Source organism: Octopus sinensis, linkage group LG7 (genome assembly GCF_006345805.1).
Source record: "Octopus sinensis linkage group LG7, ASM634580v1, whole genome shotgun sequence".
Classification (NCBI taxonomy): Eukaryota; Metazoa; Mollusca; class Cephalopoda; order Octopoda; family Octopodidae; genus Octopus; species Octopus sinensis.
This window is the reverse complement of record NC_043003.1, coordinates 102,366,608-102,385,345: the sequence shown is the minus strand read 5'-3', so window position 1 is coordinate 102,385,345 and position 18,738 is coordinate 102,366,608. Positions and strand designations below refer to the sequence as shown.

Here is an 18,738-nt window from a genome sequence, read left to right as displayed (position 1 = left end):
CGTGATTGGCATGTAAAAAGCACCATTCGAGCTTGGTTCATGCCAGTGCCGCTCGACTGGTCCTGTAACACTGGCATGTAAAAAGCACCATTGAAGCATGATCATTGCCAGTGCCACCTGACTGGCTCACCATTCAAGCATGTTCGATGTCAGTACTACTTGACTGGCCCTCATGTTGGTGACATGTAAAAAGCACCCACTACACTCTCGGAGTGGTTGGCATTAGGAAGGGCATCCAACTGGAGAAACTCTGCCAGATCAGATTGGAGCCTGGTGCAGCCTCCTGGCTTCCCAGACCCCAGTCAAACCGTCCAACCCATGCCAGCATGGAAAGTGGATGTTAAATGACGATGATGATGATGATGATGATGATGATGATATATGTGTGTGTGTATCTATGTATACATACAGACGTGCATACATGTGTGTGTGTGCATGTGTGTGTGTGTGTGTGTGCTTGCATGTATATCTTTTATCTTTTACTTATTTCAGTCAATGGGCTGCAGCCATGCTGGGGCACTACCTTCAAGGATTTAGCCCAACAAATTGACCCCCAGAACACATTATTTTTTAAGCCTGGTACTTATTCTATCGGTCTCTTTTGCTGAACCACTAAGTTACAGGGGTACATAAACAGACTAACACTAGTTATCAAGCAGTGATGTGGGAATAAACACAAAGACAAACATACATAGAGATATACTTATACAATGGGCTTCTTTCAGTTTCCATCTATTAAATCCACTCAAAAGGCTTTGGGTTGTCCAAGTCACATGGAATTTGGTATATGAAAACTGCACAGAAGCCATTATGTGAATACATGATATATATATATATATACATGTATATATGTGTGTGTGGTGTGTGTGTATAATATATTTATATATATATATATATATATATATATATATATATATATATATATATATATATATATATAATGTATATATATATATACACATATACACAGACACATGCATATATACATATATATATAACTTTATATATATATATATATATATATATATATATATATATATATAATGTATATATATATATACACATATACACAGACACATGCATATATACATATATATATAACTTTATATATATATATATATATATATATATATATATATATATACATATAAATTGATCAAAATAAAAACATGATGCGAAGGATTCTATATATACATATATATATGTATGTATATATATATATATATATATATATATATATATATATATATATATACACTCACATAATGGTTTCTGTACAGTTTCCACATACCAAATTCCATACAAGAGGCATTAATTCTGTATTGCATTTATATTTTATTATATTTTCCCTTTTTATCTGCATTTATTATATTTAACTTCTCTGTCACGTTAAGCCAAACTCCAATGTATTCCATTACTACATCAGACATTACTACAAAAAGCAATAAAACACTTCCATTCTATCTATTCCAGAAAAGAGAGAGAGGAGGAGGAGGAGGAAAGAGAGGGAGGGAAGGAGGACTTAAGGAACTGGTAAAACTGTTAGAACTGATCAATGTTTAGTCTTCTCTGGTTCAGGTTCTTGATAAATTGGATGGATGAACTTTATCGCAGCAAAGTAAGAAGTAGCAGTTACCATTACTTCAGACGGTTGCTTTGAGGATGACTCTAATGACATCATTTTGTGTTGAATTGAATCTTTCTGTATAAGTAACTCTACTGATGAGATACATAAACAAATACATGTGTATAAGCATGGCTGCATGTTTAAGAGCTTTGTTTTCCAACTGCACAGTTCAGAGTTCAATCCTAATGTGTGGTACTTTGGGCAAGCATATTCTACTTTAGCCCTGGGCTGACCAGACCTTGTGAGATTTGATAGACAGAAATTGAAAGAAGTTCATCATCATCATCATCATCATCATCGTTTAACGTCTGTTTTCCATGCTAGCATGGGTTGGACAGTTCGACTGGAGTCTGGGAAGCCACAAGGCTGCACCAGGCTCCAGTCTGATCTGGCAGTGTTTCTACAGTTGGATGCCCTTCCTAATGCCAACCACTCCGTGAGTGTAGTGGGTGCTTTTTATGTGCCACCGACACAGGTGCCAGATGAGGCTGGCGAACAGCCACGCTCGGATGGTGCTTTTTACGTGCCACTGACACGGAGGCCAGGCGAGGCTAGCACAGCCACAATCGGATGGTGTTTGTTACGTGCCACCAGCACGGAGGCCAGTCAATGCGGTGCTGGCTATGGCCACATTCGGATATATATATATATATACATATATATATATATATATATATATATGAAGGTGTCATTAATTCTATTATTAATGTAACTATTTTAAAAATGATAATAACAGAATCGATGACACAGGCGATAGCAGGCCCAAAAATAGCATTAAATAGCCGAGGGATTAAAATTAATCAAAGGACATACTAAGTATGTTTGATTTCTGTAGTTTTCATCAGTGTATTTTTGGCGATTTAATAAGAGTTTTGACTGTTATTTCTAGCAGGTAGACATACTTAGTATGTCCTTTGATTAAGTTTAAATATATATATATATTTCTATTTCTATTGATATCTGTTTTCCAGGCTGGCATGGGTTGGACGGTTTGACTGAAAACTGGTAAGCTGGGGAGCTGCACTAGGGTCCAATCTGATTTGGCATTGTTTCTACTGCTGGATGCCCTTCCTAATGCCAACCATTATAGTGTGGTGGGTGCTTTTTAAACGCTACTGGTATGGGTGCCAGTTACATAACACTGGCATTGCCCATGACTACGATTTCACTTGCTTGACAAATCTTATATATATATATATATATATATATATATATATTATATATATATATATGAAGGTGTCATTAATTCTATTATTAATGTAACTATTTTAAAAATGATAATAACAGAATCGATGACACAGGCGATAGCAGGCCCAAAAATAGCATTAAATAGCCGAGGGATTAAAATTAATCAAAGGACATACTAAGTATGTTTGATTTCTGTAGTTTTCATCAGTGTATTTTTGGCGATTTAATAAGAGTTTTGACTGTTATTTCTAGCAGGTAGACATACTTAGTATGTCCTTTGATTAAGTTTAAATATATATATATATTTCTATTTCTATTGATATCTGTTTTCCAGGCTGGCATGGGTTGGACGGTTTGACTGAAAACTGGTAAGCTGGGGAGCTGCACTAGGGTCCAATCTGATTTGGCATTGTTTCTACTGCTGGATGCCCTTCCTAATGCCAACCATTATAGTGTGGTGGGTGCTTTTTAAACGCTACTGGTATGGGTGCCAGTTACATAACACTGGCATTGCCCATGACTACGATTTCACTTGCTTGACAAATCTTATATATATATATATATATATATATATATATATATATATATATATATATATACTAGCAGTATCGCCCGGCGTTGCTCGGGTTTGTTTCAACCCGCTGGAATTGGAATTTTTGAAAAGTAAAAATTTTGCATTATGTAGCTTGTTATTCTCTTTAGGAGGACATTTTTCTGGTTGAAATACACCGAAAAGCGGCAACACAGCAGTGAAAAAATCGTAAAAAATGACATTCAGCAATCTGAGAAGGAAACCAAAGGAAATGAAAATGACGATTCCAATGTTGATGTTGATGAAAGAGTTCTGGAACCTCCAACACCAGCTGAAATGAGATACTATCTCACTTGATTAGAAAGTGGCCTTGAAAGTTTTGATTTCAGGGACATGAATCTTTTTAGAACTCTAAAAGAAAAAATCAATGCAGAGTTGTGAGCAAAGCGTCCAGCAAAGCAAACAACACTCAACAAATTTTTCATTCAATGACATTGTTTATACTGTTTTTATGCGTGTATTCATATATTTTTTTTAATAAATTGGTGAATTTTGTTCCTTCAGTTAATAAATCCCTTGTTTAAGAAATCCAAAATAGGCAGTCCCAAGATGGATTTATAAAGCAAGTAAGAACATAAATGCAAAACAAGGTGGAAAAACTTAGTACATAAATACCAAAGGTAGAGAAGTATGTTTTTATTAATGTTGCAAAATCTTCAAAAACTATTACTCAAAGTTTCCCATTACCATTCATCAGGCAATATGATTACAACTGTCTTATAAACAGGAATGTGGAACTCTGAGTAACAGTCTGTGAAGGTTTTGCAGCTTTAATAAAGTGTGCATATATATATTTCCATCAACTAAATCCCCACACAAGGCTTTGGTCAGCCCGAGGCTATAGTAGAAGACACTTGCTCAAGGTGCCATGCAGTGGGACTGAACCCAGAACCATGTGGTTACAAAGCAAACTTCTTACTACTCAGCTATGCCTATACTTATGTTAGATAAAGAGAAATGGGAAAAGAAAATGATGTGGTCTGTTAGAAGATGAATGACAGTAAGAGGGAAATAGAAGAAGAGAGAAAACCTTGTGAGGAAAGATCAAAAATGATAGGAAGATCTTAAAAATGAAATGACAAAGGACATAATGGTCTGTAAGTTTTACTGCCTCATATAATGTATTTTAAAACACGGAAAACAACAGTGATAAAAGAAAAGCTATTAAATCACTGTTGTCAATTTTGGAAGAATATGTCTTGGGTTCAAATTTTCTACAGATATCCACAAATTCAAAGCACTTTCATTCTGTATGCATTGTCTCATCTCATCTAGCTGAAATAAGATTGCCATATCCTCCAAAATAAAATTTATCATTTGCTCTGCTTCATTTCATTTTTATGAAATTGAATATATATATATATATATATATATATATATATATATATATATATTATCCAAAGTGTACAGTATTATATATCCATTATGGTTGATCTTACCAAATGGTTTTAAGCTAGGAATTCAATGGAGAGTTAGGTAACAATCCAGTTATGTAACTCTGTGCTCATCAGAGGTACCTGATATGGTGACTGCCACTGCTTATATATATATGTTTTATATATATATATAATATATATATATATATATATATATAAGCAGTGGCTCATACCTCTTCATGACCTGGAGGATATTTTTTTTCAGATTGTTAAAGGTAGGGATGTTGGTAATAATGATAACAACATTAGCAATAATGAGAGGGAGAAAGGGCTAAGTATATTCACACCTGTACTATTATACCTTGTATTATAGTCTATCTTATCTACCATTTAAACTGATGTTTTCCTTTCTTCTGTTTATTTTTCAGACACATATTCTGTCCCTGAGGACTTACAGCCACCTGCCTTGCAGGCTTCACCATCACTTGCCAGTGCATCAGCAAAGGGCAAGTGGGGAGCAGCCATGGAGCAAACAAGGAAACGGAAAGGCTCCCTCATTGAGTAAGTAACCGAACATATATTTGTCCCCTTAACTCATTCATTCAGTCATTGTCCCACAAATGAGATGACAACTGACTCAATGGTGTCATGCTCTACAACAGATTTGTCCAACCCATACCAGCATCAAACAGTGGATGTTGAAACATTGCTGTTGTTGTTATTGTTGTTGTTATCATAGTTATCACTATCATCACCATCAGTAGAGTGGTAGGAATGTTTTGCAGTGTCGAATATGTGTTTCATGTTCAATTCCTGCTTGGAACCGTTTCCAGTTATGGTGATTATACTTGTAGTGGTGATGACAGTCATGGTGTTCTTTGTAGTATGACGATGACAAAAAAGTGATATGATATTGAGGATGAGGAAGAGGTAGACACCAACAATCAGCTGAATCATTTGAACATCATAAAGATGCCATACAGTATCTAGCCATTCTGAGTTCAAATTCTGTTGAGGTAATTTTTGTTGTGATAGAATAAAATACCATTCATGTACTGGGGTTGATATAATTTGACTGTTCTCCACAACCCAAATTTCTGGTTTATGTCTACATGAAAGAGTACCTATGTTAGTTTCTTTCACTAAATAACTACATTCAGCTATGAACTGGGATCAATTCATATGACTAGAAATCCTTCAAGGTGGTGCCTCAGCATGGCCACAGTCTAATGACTGAAATGGGTAAAAGATAAAAAATGATAATAAAAAAGATAATAAATGAGCAGCAGCATTCATTTCCAATATTCTGCAAAAGCATGTCTGGCCATGAGGAAATATTTCCTTTGTTTGTAAACAGGTGAATGTTGGTGGCAGGAAAGGCATCCAGCTGTAGAAAATCTGCCCCATGCAAACATGGAAAAGAATATGTTAAAATGATGGTGATGAGGATATATTTATAATAAACAGCGACTCTATGCATTTTGAATCAGTTCCCATTATACACACTTAAGCATATATATATATATGTGTGTGTATGTATATATATATATATGTGTGTGTGTGTGTGTATGTGTATGTATATACATACACATGCACATATATTTACACATACACACACTGAGAAATATATCTAAAATATATCAGAGAAAAGAATTCTCAGTATCAATATAATTTACTAGCTGACCACGTGCCATCAGTAATGATGGTTAATTGCAGTATTTTTAAGGTACATAATAATCACACGCACAAACATTCACATACTTCCCTTCTACACACGCACACATACACACATATACTCACACGGAGTTGAAACACTGATTTTTTTTTTCACCCCTTCCTTCCTTATTCATCTATACCCCTTCCTTTCTCTCATTGCTATTACTTTCTCTCACTCCCTCTCAGTAAGGGCTATTACTCTCACTACTTTTCCTTCACTGAATTACTATTATATCTTCTCCTTCACATCCAGTGTGATTCTGGTCAAATATATATATATACAAATATATAAAAAAACTACACTCTTTATTATACTAGGAGATTTTGGTTGAGTCCATATCTTACTACTCTGAGTTACACCTGTAGGAGCATAGGATATTCAGGTAAATTTCTCATATTTTATCCTTGTCGCCACACCCTATAACAGGAAAACTGTTATGAATATGCAAACCCCATCAATTTCCAGTCACAATTTGCCTGAAGACCATGTCCACCTACCACAGGTGAACTGAGAGTAATAAGAGACTAATTTGACTAAAATAAAATATATCATTCATTCATACATACATACATACATACATACATACATACATACATACATACATACATACATACATACATACATACATACATACATACATACATACATACATGTATGTATGTGTGTATGTATTTCATATGTGTGTATATACAATACAGAGAGGGGAAGTAAATAATAAGTAATAAATTAAAAGTGCATGTAACAGTTACTATTTGTTCTTAAATGCTTAAAATTTTTTATTTGAAAATCGATTATTACTTATAGAAATGATAAATATGAGAAATTGCCACTACCATGTCTACCAAACAAAGTTATTCCATTTGTCTTTGAATAAGTCAATCAATACCTTTATTGTATTATTGCTTCTTCATACTCTGGCATAAGAACAAAATCAAAATAAAACCAAAATATCTGTCTTTACCCCATGATCCAACACATGAGCATAGGCTGAAATGTTCATAGGCTGACCATAATGCAATGGTTGAACTTGACCAAATGTGTTTTATTTTTCAACATAGTCTCCTCTGCAGTCCATACACTTCTTCCATCGGTGCTGCAGCACTTGGATTCCTGTGATATAGAAGCTCTCATCCTGACCCCCAAAAAAGTCAATAGCAGATATCACCCCATCATCGGTCCAATACTGCTTCCCAGCCAAGTGTTTTTTCATGCTGGAAAACAAAAAAATAGTCAGATGGTGCCTAATCAGGAGAATATACACAGCAGCCATTGCAACCAGTTCATGTGGGATCAACCAGTTCAAAGCCACAGTCACACACAGCAGCCATTGCAATCACATACTTATGTGCAGGAGCATTGTCCTGGTGAAGCAGGACCCCCTTCAGTTTTCCAGGCTGTTTTGACTTGATTGCCTTTTGCAGCTACCTTAGCAAGTTGGCATAGTATTCTCCACTAATAGTATGGCCTCTCTGAAGGTAGTCAATGAACACAATGCTCTTTGCATCCCAGAAGATGGAGGCCATCATCTTCCCTGCTGATGACACCACCTTGGCCTTCTTGGGTGGGGAAAAAGACAGGTGTTTCCATTGCATGGACTACTGTTTGACCTCTGGCTCAAAGTGGTGAACCCAACATTCATCTTGGGTAAGGATGCGTTCAATAAAACTGGTTGGATTTGCTTCAAAAAGTGCCAAGTTTGCCTACAATATGAACAGTCTGGTGTGCTTTTGATCAGGTATCAAAAGTTGTTGCACCCACCAAGAAGAATTCTTTGACATGCCAAGTTTGTTATGCAGAATGTTCTCAATTCGTTCACTGGAGATGCCTACAGCTTTCTGTCATTCATCATCATGTAGTAAACATAGTCAATTCTTTCTTGGGTGGTAGTTGTGGTAGGATGCCTGGACTTTGGGTCATCTTCAAGACTCTCCCTACCTCTCTTGAATTCAGCTGCCTACTTTTACACAGTTGATTAAGCTGTAGCATCATCCCCTAATGTAGCAACCATGTCAGCTTGAATGACCTTGGGGTCTAACCCCTTTTTCTGAAGATATTTGATAACACCACAGTGCCAGATTTTATCCATTTTCACAAAATGTCTCTAGTACCACTTTTCTAAGTCTTCGGATCTGTATCCAATGTGAGTTTACCTGGAAAGAAAATATGCAGTTAGCATCAGTAAAGGTTGAATTTAATGCATGCCAAATTTAAAAACTGTATGATAACTCCTTCTTAGTCAGCCTATGAACCTTTTAGCCCACCCTCATAGTTGAAAGTAGGCTTAGATGGGAATTAATAGATGTTGTTGTCAGCAATAAGTTTGTCTTTTGATACTATACTGATAAGAAAATACTAGACAACAGTTTATATGCATGATACCATCATTTCTAGTTGCAAGGTACCAATACACCTAGTCATATGGTACCATCATCCCTAGTTGTTTGGTACCATTATCTCTAGTTGTATGGTACCATTATCTTCAGTTGTATGCTACAATCATTCTTTATTGAATATCTTTATTCCTAATAGTATGGTACCATTATTCCAGTTGTGTGGTACCATTATCCCATGTTTATCCTAGCCTATGGTACCATTGTCCCTAATTGCATGGTACCATTATCTCTAGCTGTAAGGTACCACTGTCACTAGTTCTATAGTACTAATATCTTTGGCAGAGGTAAGTTAACATGGGACAATGTGCATGCGGTAGTTTCTTGGCTCTCTGTGCTCTGAGTTCAGATCTCACTTGAGGTCAATTTTGCTTCACTTTTGTGGTTGATAAAATAAAGTACAGTAAGAGTAGAGGATATGTTGAATTATTAAAGCTTTGCATGTTTTGTATTATGGTATTTGTTATGACTCTTGGATTCTGAGTTTTTGGGTGGTAGATTTAATACCCATTCTAGTTTAACATCACCTGCCAGTCCTTGAGTACCTTTAGTGGTAGATAGAACCTGGTTCAATGCCACTACCTGGTTCTTGGGCATCTTTAGTGATAAACTTAGTGTATCATCTAGTTTACCACTGCCATTTGGTCTTTGGGTGACTCTAGCAGAGCTCACTCTGCTACTAGCATTCACTTTAGGTCTCTAGTCTGAGGATAACTTTTACCCTTTCCCCGACAAGTCTCAGAAATTATAAGATTTAGCGGTTCAGAAAAAAAGGAACCAATAGAATATGTATTAGGCTTAAAAAATAAATCCCAGGGTCAATTTGTCTGACTAAAACCCTTCAAGGTGGTGCCCCAGCATAGTTGCAGTCAAATTATTGAAACAATAAAAATACACACACACACACAAACACACCACAATACATTTTTAATACAGTTAGTTTTCATTAGTAAACTCAATATTATCATAAATACAGTTATTCTATATATGTTTGTGTCATCAAAAATTGAGCCCATGTCATTCACATTAGTGACACCCTTTTGATGCAGACCAAATAAAAGAAGTATATTCTTTGTTTATATATAACATGCAGTTATATAATTGAATATTGCTACATAAAAATGAAAGTCAAGCAAAGCCAACTGATTTATAATAGCAATACGATGTTAGTACTACTCATGTTAAAGCAAGGTCATATATATGTATATGTATGTATGTATGTATGTATGTAGCATATGTATGTATGTATGTATATGTATATATATTCTTGTATGAGAAAAAGATAATGGAGAAACTAATATATAGACATCAATTTATTTGAACAAATTCCATTCAGTGTAACATCAAATTTTTTACACCTAGGGCTGTTTCCATACCCAATTAATTCGATTTGCGGAATTAAATTAAATTAAATTAATTTAAATTTTGATATCAGATATAATAAATTTGGGTATTTCATCAATATCTAAAAAGAGTACATTAAAAACTACCAACTTAATTTTTAAACAGATCATGAAGAATTACAAATTCGGTGATAGAACTGAACCTTTTGTTCCTAATAGACCTAGATTTATTTTAAAGGATCACAAAAACAACTTTTATGGAAACCCTAAGTTTAGATTGATTTGCCCAGGGAAATCTGACTTGGGTAAACTAAGTAAGGCTATTTTGGATAAGTACATACCAGTCCTTAAGGAAAAGATAAGATTGCAAATTTGGTCTAATACCTATGAGGTAATAAATTGGTTTAACAGCATTAAATAAAAAAGTAGAAATAAATTTGTACAAATAGATATTGACAGTTATTACTCTACAATTAACCAAGTAGTTTTAAACAAGGCCCTTTTCTTCCCAAAAAGAAACTCAAATCTAAATATGGAGGAAATTAATGTCATTTTAGCTGCCAGAAGAACGGTTATAAAGTTTGAAAACCAGAATTGGTATTAAGAAAGATAGTTGTAATGGTTTTGATATTGCTATGGGTTTTACGGATTCTGCCCAAATTATAGATTTAGTAGGTATTTATATTCTTTTTATCTTAGGAAGGGATTTTTTGAACTTGCAAGAGGTCTTTATAGGAATGATGCCCTTTTTGCAATCAGAAGCCTATCTGGTAGAAAATTAGAAATATGTAAGAAGAAATTTTACAGGTTTTTACAAAATTTTGGACTCTTCATAACAATTGAAAATGTATATGTTAACATAAATCTCAATACTGGTAACTATGAACCATACCATAAGCCTAACTCCAATCTTGAATATATAAATATTGGAGGTAATCATCCTGATTCTCTAAATAAACTTTTTAGCTTACAATATTTCTAGAAGGATTTCTAATTTATCATCTAAAAAGGATACTTCTAACAGAAATGTTGACTATCATAATATAGCACTCAGCAAAGCTGGGTATAGGTAGAAATTAAAGTATTGTGAGCAAAATATGGACCATGGTTGCTCTGATGGCATGGATGTTACTCACAATAGCAATAATTTTAAAGGACACGATAGAAATAGAAATAAGGGTAGAAATAATAGATAACGATGATATACAGAATATGAAAACCAATCTATTGCCTCGTTTATTAGATAGTCCTTATAAAGTTAGGACTTGCAGTAGTAGAAGAAAAGGACAAACCCCTTATATGTATAATAAGGTTCGAAAATTTGAAAATTATAATGTATCACTTGATAAGAACATTATTTCGATGATCATTCCATTCACCCAGCAAATTAAGAATAATTTAGTTAGTTGGATCTTTGTACAAATTTTTTTTATAAACATTTTACCAAAGAAAATAGATATTATGATATAATTAACCCCAGATTTCTCAGAGTTGCATATTCGGTTTCTAATAACTTGTCCCAGATTATTTCTTAACTTAATGAATGAAAAATTTTCATAACAATAATCACCTAATGAAATGCAGCAATTATGATTCTCTAGGGGAAAATATTAGTAATAAATGGATTCATAGTTTCTCTAATGTACAAAGGGAAGCAACCCACATAAAATCCCATCTCAACCTGTAGAGTATAGGTAACAAAGTAAATAACCATTACACAGAATGTAAAGATATAAATCAAAATAATAATATGAATAGTAGTGATAATATGCATTGTAATTGCAAGGTTAAAAGTAACTATTTATTTAAAAACTATTGTAAACAAAGGAATGTAGAGTGATGTCTGAATGTAAGAGTTTCTTTTACATTGGAGCAACAGAAAATTATATCAAAAAGCGCATCACTAATCACATTTATATCTTTAATAATAGAAAGAAGTCATCTTGTATCAGCTTCAGTAAATTTATTTGAGAATTCAAAAACAGGAATTTTGAGAATTCAAAAACACAGTTTTGCTGTGGAGTGGAAGGTTGTAAGCAAGGCTAGTACCTATAAAGTTGGAAATATCTTTTGTTTACTCTGTATGGAGGAACTTTTTGAAATCTTGTATTCAAGGTGTCAACTCCTGAATGCAAGGAGGGAGACTAGTTTTTCATATGTTCACGCCTATAAATATGTTCTCAGAAACTACCATCAGATGTAATTTAAAGAATAAATTAGATATAATTGTAAGGTTACTGGAACCTTGAATCAGGCAGTATCTCATGATTAATATGCTTACATCTATAACTAAAATGAGTAAATAATTTTTACTGGTTATCATTTTAATATTACTGTATAAATTAAATGATTGATATGAATATAAGGATTTATGTGCAGGTAACAGTAGTATATATTATATACAGTTTACTGAAACTTTAATTAAGGCACATATCTCGAGAATATATGATTAATAGCTTATGAATAGTTAATTAATTTAAGTTAGAGATGCAATGTGATAATTTAAAATTGGTTTTAACTTCATTAATTTCTTAATTTGATTTGTTTATATTTATGCTTTCCTTGACTAGATCATTCATTTCTTTTCTCACTATTGTGCATTAATATCAATGACATAATATTCATCATTATCATCATCACCATCATCATCATCATCATCGTTTAACGTCCGCTTTCCATGCTAGCATGGGTTGGACAATTTTGACTGAGGGCTGGCGAGCCAGATGGCTGCACTAGGCTCCAATCTTAATCTGGCAGAGTTTCTACAGCTGGATGCCCTTCCTAACACCAACCACTCCAAGAGTGTAGTGAGTGCTTTTTACATGCCACCGGCATGGGGACCAGTCAGGAGGCACTGGCAACGACCTCGCTTGAATCTTTTTACACGTGCCACCGGCACAGGTGCCAGTGAAGCAACATTGGTAACGATCACGCTCAAATGGTGCGCTTTTAAGTGCCACAGGTACAGAAGCCAGTTGGCTGCTCTGGTAACGATCATGCTCGGATGGTGCTCTTGGCACCCTACTGGCACAGGCATAAGTGCCAGTAAGGCAACGCTGGTAACGATCATACTCAAATAGCCACTCTGTCAATGGTCACACTCATATGGTGCTCTTTGCACCCCGCTAGCACAGATGCCAATCATCGAATTGATTTTGATTTTGATTCAACTATAGTAATTAGTAAACAGTTTTAATTCATCATCATCTCATGGTTTTCAACACTTTACCACACACATGCTCAAATACCTAAGAAGAGTAATGGTTTTTTTAAATACACCTGTTGCTAAAACACACATATCTGAGTTCATCAAAGGTCATCCAACATGTTGTATGTAGCTCCTTTCTAATAAATTCTCTCCCCTGATGAAATACCCAATTTACAATATTTGATATGAAAATTTAAATTAACTTAATTTAATTTATTCCTCAAATCGAATTAATTGGGTATGGAAACGGTTGTAAGTGTAAGGAATTTGATATTATACAGAATGGAATTTGTTCGAATAAATTGATGTCTATGTATTAATTTTTCCATTTCTTTTTCTCATACACGAATATTTATATACACATATCCATCTATGTGAAACTAACATCTTCGGTTTTTCATTGAAGCAATGGATAACTGGATATAATCAGGGAACTTGGATAGTAGCATCCCTTTAAGAGGATTTCATATCCTTATTGTAATTATATATATATATATATATAATAATTATTATTTGAGGGAATAAAATCCAAACTTACAAGGAAAAAGAATTCAGTTTAGAAATACTAAATCAAATTCCACACAATATAATATATATATAAAATATTAGAAAAAAAAACACCTTTTATCAATTCAAAATGAATAATTAAATTACACCATCTAGAAAATTACATATAATAGAAAAGTTAAAATTAAAATAACAATTAAAAAGTTAAGATTAAGTAAATTACAAAAATAATATAATGTATATAATAGGTAGAAAAACGACACGTGTTTCGCTGCTATATTTAAGAAATGATTATAGTAGTAGAGAAATCACTAGCATATAAATATAGTCACTCATCAGGTTAAAAATAAAATAGAACAATAAAATAGTTAATTAATAAATATACTTTAATATATATATATATATATATATATGAAAATTCTAAATATACATAAGTGAAAAATAAAATAATACTTCAATAATTAAATATTTTAAAATTAAATAAAATACACAAAGCTATTACAAGTCATTAAATTGTAATCAAAATAAGAAATGTTTCAAATATAGGCAAACTCCTTACATAAACTAACCATATAATAAATATACATGTGTAGTATCTATAGATTTAATATAACAATCTATAACAAAATTGACTAAATATCAAAAAATATAATATCTAATTAACTTCAATTTAGTATTACAAATACATAATCCACCTATATATCAATAAATAATATAATATATTAAAAAAAAAGATGGTGTAATTTAATTGTTCATTTTGAATTGATAAAAGGTGGGGGTTTTTTCTAATATTTTATATATATATATACACAATTTAAAAATAGGATAAAATCTTTATAAGAATTTATCAAGTAGTTAGTGTAAACAAACCTCATAAGGGAAAAATTTATAAATTATTCCCTTTAAATATATTTATATTAAGGTCATTATATATATAAATGCCTCATGCTAGGAGGCATCCTTAAAATCAAAACTACCATAATAAACATAATAAAATATGGTCGTTTTGACTTTAAGAGTCCATCCTAGCATGAGGTATTTATGTATAGTAATGCCCTTAATATAAATAATACACACACATATATATATATATATATATATATATATATATATATATATATATATATATATATATAGTAAACTTTCATCTAAATTATACAAAAATGAAAATAACACTGACATTTCATTTTAACAGATAAATTTACCAAAATTACATAAAATTATCTTGAAATACTAAACAATAAATTTATTCAATAAAATCACCATTAACTTCAATGATGGCCTCTAGACGACTTTGGCATCTCCTACAGCTCTTCTGGACAGTCTCCTTGTTAAGTTGGTGAATGCTGCTATAATCCTTACCTTCAGTTCATCTTCGATGTTACAATGAGTTTTTTTTGGTCCCTTTCTTAACTGCACACCACACATAATAATCAATGCAGTCTCAGGAGTTAGGTGGCCAGGTGTTAGGGGTGATGTGGTCGCAGAAATTGTCTGACACTCATTACTGGGTCCTCTTGCTTGCGTGGCATAGTGCAGAGTCCTGTTGCCAGACATAAGGTCTTCCAGCAGCAACCCTCTTGACCCAGGGCTGCACTATATATGTATAAATGTATATATGTGCTTGTATGTATATATATGTGTATATATATATATATATATATATATGTGTGTGTGTGTGTGTGTGTGTGTGTGGTGTGTGTGTGTGTGTATGTGTGTGTGTGTGTGTGTGTGTGCATACACACATATATATACACATACATACAGACATTATATGTACCTGTGTGTGTGTGTACTTATTTCTATGTGTCTTTGTACTGACACTCATTCAACAGTGGTTCAAAGTATATTACATGCAAAACAATTAAGTATATGTGTGAAGAAGGGCATCTGGCTATGGAATACTGTCTTGTCAAAACCATGTCAGCATGGACTAAAAGCAAATGTTTAAAAAAAAAATAATGGGGATGATGATGATGATGATGACAACAACAATCTGTATGCATATATATATATATATATTATATATATATATATATATACATATATATATATACATATAAATATATATATACATATATATATATATATATATATATATATATATATATATATATATATATATATATATATATATATATATATATATATGTATATATATATATATGAGGGGGTACCTATAGTAACCGCAAATGTTCTATGTGGGACAAGACCATTGTAGTTCAGGCTCCCACCACTACAAGCCAATTGATGCAACCCTCAGGCATCAGTCTACCGACCAGTATTGTTGTCATCTGTAAGCCCGACATTTTAAAAAGTGATTGTATGATGTGTGCCATAATTTCACATATCAAATGTAATGGAAGAAATATAGTATACTAAATAAGATATCGAGAAGGACCATGTGCAATCATTCCTAGAACCTACATTCAAAGATGCATGTTGGAATATACTAAATCAGTTTGGTAGATTTGGACATAACAGAGTCTTTTCTTATTACTGTTGGTCTGCAATAGGATTTCTTGCAATGTTTGAATGGAATATACACAATTTGTATGTTCTATTCATAGTTTTGTACTCTATCCATAACCCAATGCTCGGTACAACTAAACTTTTCTTGGGATGTTTAGAAGTCAGTGGAATGTGGGTATGTGTAGAGAGGTTGTCAATGGAAAGTGTGGAAAGATTTTCAATGGGTGAAAAAGAGAGATTGTCAGTGGGAGGCATAAAAAGGTTGTCAATGGGGATTTTTTTAAATATCATGGATACAATTTGCTTCTTGTAAGTTTTGTTATTTACTTTAACAGTGGCTTAGTGATTAGGGGTATTTGGCTCGTGGTCATAAGATTGTGAGTTCGATTCCTGGTGACACATTGTGCTCTTGAGCAAGACACTTTAATTCACATTGCTCAAGTTGACTCAGCTGACATAAATGAGTGGTAGCCATATTTCAAAGGACAGTCTTGTCACCATCACATTCTGTGTCGTACTGAATCTCCCTGAGAACTACATTAAGGGTACATATGTCTATGGAGTCCTCAGCCTCTTGCATGTTAATTTCATGAGCAAGCTGTTCCATTGATCAGATCAACCGGAACTCTTGTCATAACCGACACAGTGCCAGTTTTTTTTTAAATACATCATTTTAGTAAAAATGTAATTTTTATGAACTTGTACTATAAGCAAATACACCACTCATAATTTTATACATATACAAAGCAAATGATGTCTTCATATGATCAAAACCATCCCTACACAAGGAAAAAAGTGGAGGTATATTGAAGATGAAATATGTAAGTTGTAGACAATACAGACAAAGAGGGAAAATAGAATGGAATCTATCAGTGACAAGCATCAACCAACACATCGAACATTCAAAGAGTAACTATGCAGTACACCATCACTCCCCAAAGTTCAACAACAACAAACTATAAAGAAATCCTCCTCTTCCATGACCTTCAAGTCTTATAAAAATTTGCATGTAACTAATTCTTGATAGATGTAAGTGGAATTGTGTCAGTGACCAGGTTGCAAAAATGCAACAGAAATTTTATCACCTCAGAAAATAAATAAAAGATGAATATAACAATTTCTTTGTGTTTTAAATGATTTAAATCACTTAAATGGTTATTTTCACAGGTGAAGTCATTTGCCATGCAAGTACAACTCTGAAATAATTCATCTGTTAGTTTATTTTGTTCTCTAGACACATCCCACCATTCCTGCTCAACACCCAGGCACCTTGCTACATATTATGAAGAGTATAATTAACTATGTCTCCTAATGAGTTAGCTGTACTTTAAGGAGAGATATCTGATTGACATGGGGATTGTGTTGCCTTCTTTAATTAATCATATTTAGTGTCTTATTGGCTCACATGACAATGAGTAAGTTGTCAAGCAGCTTTGTTTGCTGTGATATCTGCCTCACCACTACAATTTGCCCTAGATAATTACAGAGAGTTGTGTGATGTGTTCATAGTCTAGTCGAAGAGGATTCTACAGAAAGGGCTTCTATTTTAATAATTAATTAGAGAAGGTGGCTCAATACCCACGTTCTTTGTTGACATTTCCAGACAGGTCACATCAAATCATCCACTCCATGAATCAACAACTACTTGATGTAAGTCAGCAATTTTCAGGCACAAGATTAGTTCATGGAGGATGGTACTGTAGAACGGATCAGGTCAGAGCTGGATTATTTGGCTGCTCCCAAGTAAAACCAGTCAAATATTTATATTTTATTAATATGTTTATTTACAGACTAATGTTACAATTGTTACTTTACAAAAAGCTACTGTGTTGAATACCAGTAGTTTGTCAAGAAGCAAAAAGCTATGTCTTCATGCTTAGTAAGAGGTTTGAGCATCATAGCTAGCAGCTAACCAACAAAGCTTTATGAGTCCTCCGGCTCCTCTGCCTTGTATTTCCCAAGCATCTAATTTACAAAAATGATTTGGTGCAAACTACATGGTATTTTCCATTAACCATGACACCTATACAATTATTACAGAAAAACAATTGGTTGAAATATGGGTCAGATCACCTGATAAGGAATATTATCATAAAGTATGGGAATTGATATGCCGTGGCCTTTTCTCATACTGAATTTACAAGGTGCTGAATGCTGAATATTACTATAGAATCATCAACTGAGCTATACTCCTTGTATATTTGATGATGATGACTTAAACCAAGGAAGACTTATAAGGTTAATGCAGTTGGTGTTTAACTTGAACTTTTCTTTGTTGATGTCTGTAAGGAAAAATGTTAGCAAAGCAAGGGTTCCAG

General features: G+C 33.3%; 1 protein-coding gene across 2 annotated transcripts in view; it reads left to right on the top strand.

Moving 5' to 3' along the window:
* Positions 1-18,738, top strand: part of LOC115214498 (aryl hydrocarbon receptor nuclear translocator-like protein 1) — a 730,728-nt gene that overhangs the window by 612,680 nt on the left and 99,310 nt on the right. For both annotated transcript variants that reach the window (XM_029783697.2, XM_036505029.1), the window contains one exon: positions 5,212-5,344. In XM_029783697.2, coding sequence (XP_029639557.1) covers positions 5,307-5,344 — 38 coding nt within the window. In that variant the 5' untranslated portion in view covers positions 5,212-5,306. The remainder of the gene's footprint in view (positions 1-5,211; positions 5,345-18,738) is intronic.